At 40.1% G+C, this 2,745-nt stretch overlaps 1 protein-coding gene across 3 annotated transcripts in view; it reads right to left on the reverse strand.

Annotated features, from left to right (window-relative positions):
- The window catches only part of LOC106876115 (nematocyst expressed protein 6), a 94,127-nt gene that overhangs the window by 17,251 nt on the left and 74,131 nt on the right, over window positions 1-2,745 (reverse strand). For all 3 annotated transcript variants that reach the window (XM_014924526.2, XM_014924527.1, XM_014924525.2), the window contains exon 10: window positions 805-945. In XM_014924526.2, coding sequence (XP_014780012.1) covers window positions 805-945 — 141 coding nt within the window. The remainder of the gene's footprint in view (window positions 1-804; window positions 946-2,745) is intronic.

Here is a 2,745-nt window from a genome sequence, read left to right on the forward strand (position 1 = left end):
CATCGGTAATATTCTCATATTCTCTAGATTAATTTATATGTATTCACACTGATGATACGGTCAGCAATGTTGGACTGAAATCCTCAGATTGAAATCAGAGACAAATTCATTATCACACAAAGCATTATATGTTACGATATGTCCACATTTCTAAAATACAACATACACTGAGGTATAGGAAAACTAGTTACTTCTTGCCATCATCATCATAATAGTCCTCCTCCTCATCTAACTCCCCCTCCTGCTCCTGCTCCACCTCCTCCTCCTGATCTACCTCCTCCTGCACCTGCTCCTCCTCCTCCTGATCTACCTCCTCCTGCACCTGCTCCTTCCTCCTCCTGATCTACCTCCTCCCCTTCTCATCTACCTCCTCATCTACCTCCACTTCAACTACCCGCTCCTCCACTACCTCCTCCTCATGTACCTCCTCCTCATCTACCTCCTCCTCCTCTACCTCCTTCTCATCTACCTCCTTCTCATCTACCTCCTACTCATCTACCTCCTACTCATCTACCTCCTCCTCATCTACTACCTCCTCCCCCTCATCTACCTCCTCCTCCCCCTCATCTACCTCCTCCGCCTCATCTACCTCCCCTCCTCCTCATCTACCTCCTCCTTCTCATCTACTTCCTCCTCATCTACCTCCTCCTCATCTACCTCCTCCTCCTCATCTTCCTCCTCCCCTTCCTCCTCCTCCTCCTTCTCATCATCATCATCATCATCATCATCATCGTATCATCATCATCATCATCATCATCATCACATACATTCAACTAAGTAAATATGTTCGAATGTTTAACTTACTTTTCCTTTCATATATGTTTCTTCCCGGGCATTTTCCGCACGTTTTCTTGCAATACTTCGACATAAAATTAAGATTGCGCATACATCCATTATGTTTAGCCTTCTGTCTACACGTGGTAATTACGTCTCGACATTCAAGCTCTTCATAGAAATAAAAGAAGAATGAAAAACAAAAATACAGAAAGTCTGTAAGGGGTAGAATAGTCACGGTTGACATCACACTTGTTCAAGATGCTCTTTTGCCTTAGATTTGTACTATAAACTTCAAGAACTTGTTTTCTTTAATTAGAAATTTAACCCACAAGAAAGTGATTTTTGGCAACTTCATCAAATGGGTCAATAACATACATATATACATCGGTAATATTCTCATATTCTCTAGATTAATTTATATGTATTCACACTGATGATACGGTCAGCAATGTTGGGCAACTGAATGTTTAATAGGGTTTCATAATTTGATCAATAATTGCTTAGTTCTCTTGAAAGAATCCACGATAAAGACATGTTTATATTCTGATTCATCAATCCTATTGAACACCTGTTGATAATGATCTTTGGAAATAGATGCAGGCTTGTTACATATAATAAGTGGATAGAAGTTTTTCTAAGATAAAATATAAATACGGAAAATTTCCGCTCAGATTTGTTATATTCTTATTAAACTTATCCACAGATTTTAGCTAGCAGCGCATTTATCATTCAATGAAATTAATCAGAAGTATGAAACAGTCATAACCAAGTATCATGTTTATCCCCCATCCTCGTGAACCCTAAAAGAAGAAACGTTTAGACGAACAGAGTTGATTATAATCCGTCACTTTTCGCATAGTAGTCAAAATCAGACAAAGCAGCAGCAGAGTTACTCTTTAATCTAACGGATAAATACTTCCTGACTTAGCTAGTGCTCGAACCAAGAGGACAGAATAAAACGATCTTGGATCTAATATTAACCAACCACTCTCGCTCCGTTCACAGTATTTCAGTTGAAAAAAACTCTCGCCCCAGACCACTACATGATACTCTGCAGTTTTAATTCTCGGCATATCAAAACCAAACCAGCCAATCCCGCTCCATGGCACTAATTTGACAACATAAACGTCCACAAAGCGGACTGCGGAGCAATCAGAAAGGATCTATCCTTCATCGACTGGTCTTTTACTCTCTGTTCCACTCACAGTGGGACCTCATGACAACACTCTGAAAACATTGTCACCTATACATGCTCAAAACCCGCTCCTACGAAATCCACTAACACAAAGAGAAACCGGCTCCCTAAAAAGGCAAAAAAACCGCAAAAAACTCATCAGGCGCATCACAAGACAATAAAAAAAAAAATCAACCAATTAAAATACTCCCACATACAACATCCACATTCAACAACAATGAAAAGGCTGGAGTTGGAAAAACTTCATCTGCTGACCGACATGAAATCCTCCATTGAAAATCAAAGAGCTGCGGAGGAACAGTGGGTAACCAAAAACATCCAACAGAACCCAAAAGTGTTTTATTCTTGTGCAAATAAGAATAGAACCGCTGTCTCATCCATTGGGCCATTGATCGATGATAACGACATTCCCCGACACGATGCTAAAGAAATAGCAGAAGTACTGTAGAAACAATATTGCTCTGTCTTTAGTGATCCCACTGATATTGACGTAAGAGAAGCGAACGAAGTTGATTCCCAACGTAAAATCTCGGACAGAACCAACACTGCCTGACAACATAGCAGCAATAAATGAGGTCAAATAATATTCTGCTGTAGACCCGGTTAGATTCGCCGCTAGTCTCCTGAAGGAACGTAGACACCAACTTGCAGTCCCTCTGACCAAACTCTGGAGAAATTCTTTATGTATGTATGTATGTATCTATCTATCTATGTGTGTGTGTGTGTGTGTGTGTGTGTGTGTGTGTGTGTGTATGTGTATATATATATTTATA

Source organism: Octopus bimaculoides, chromosome 3, assembly GCF_001194135.2.
Source record: "Octopus bimaculoides isolate UCB-OBI-ISO-001 chromosome 3, ASM119413v2, whole genome shotgun sequence".
In the NCBI taxonomy this organism is placed as follows: domain Eukaryota; kingdom Metazoa; phylum Mollusca; class Cephalopoda; order Octopoda; family Octopodidae; genus Octopus; species Octopus bimaculoides.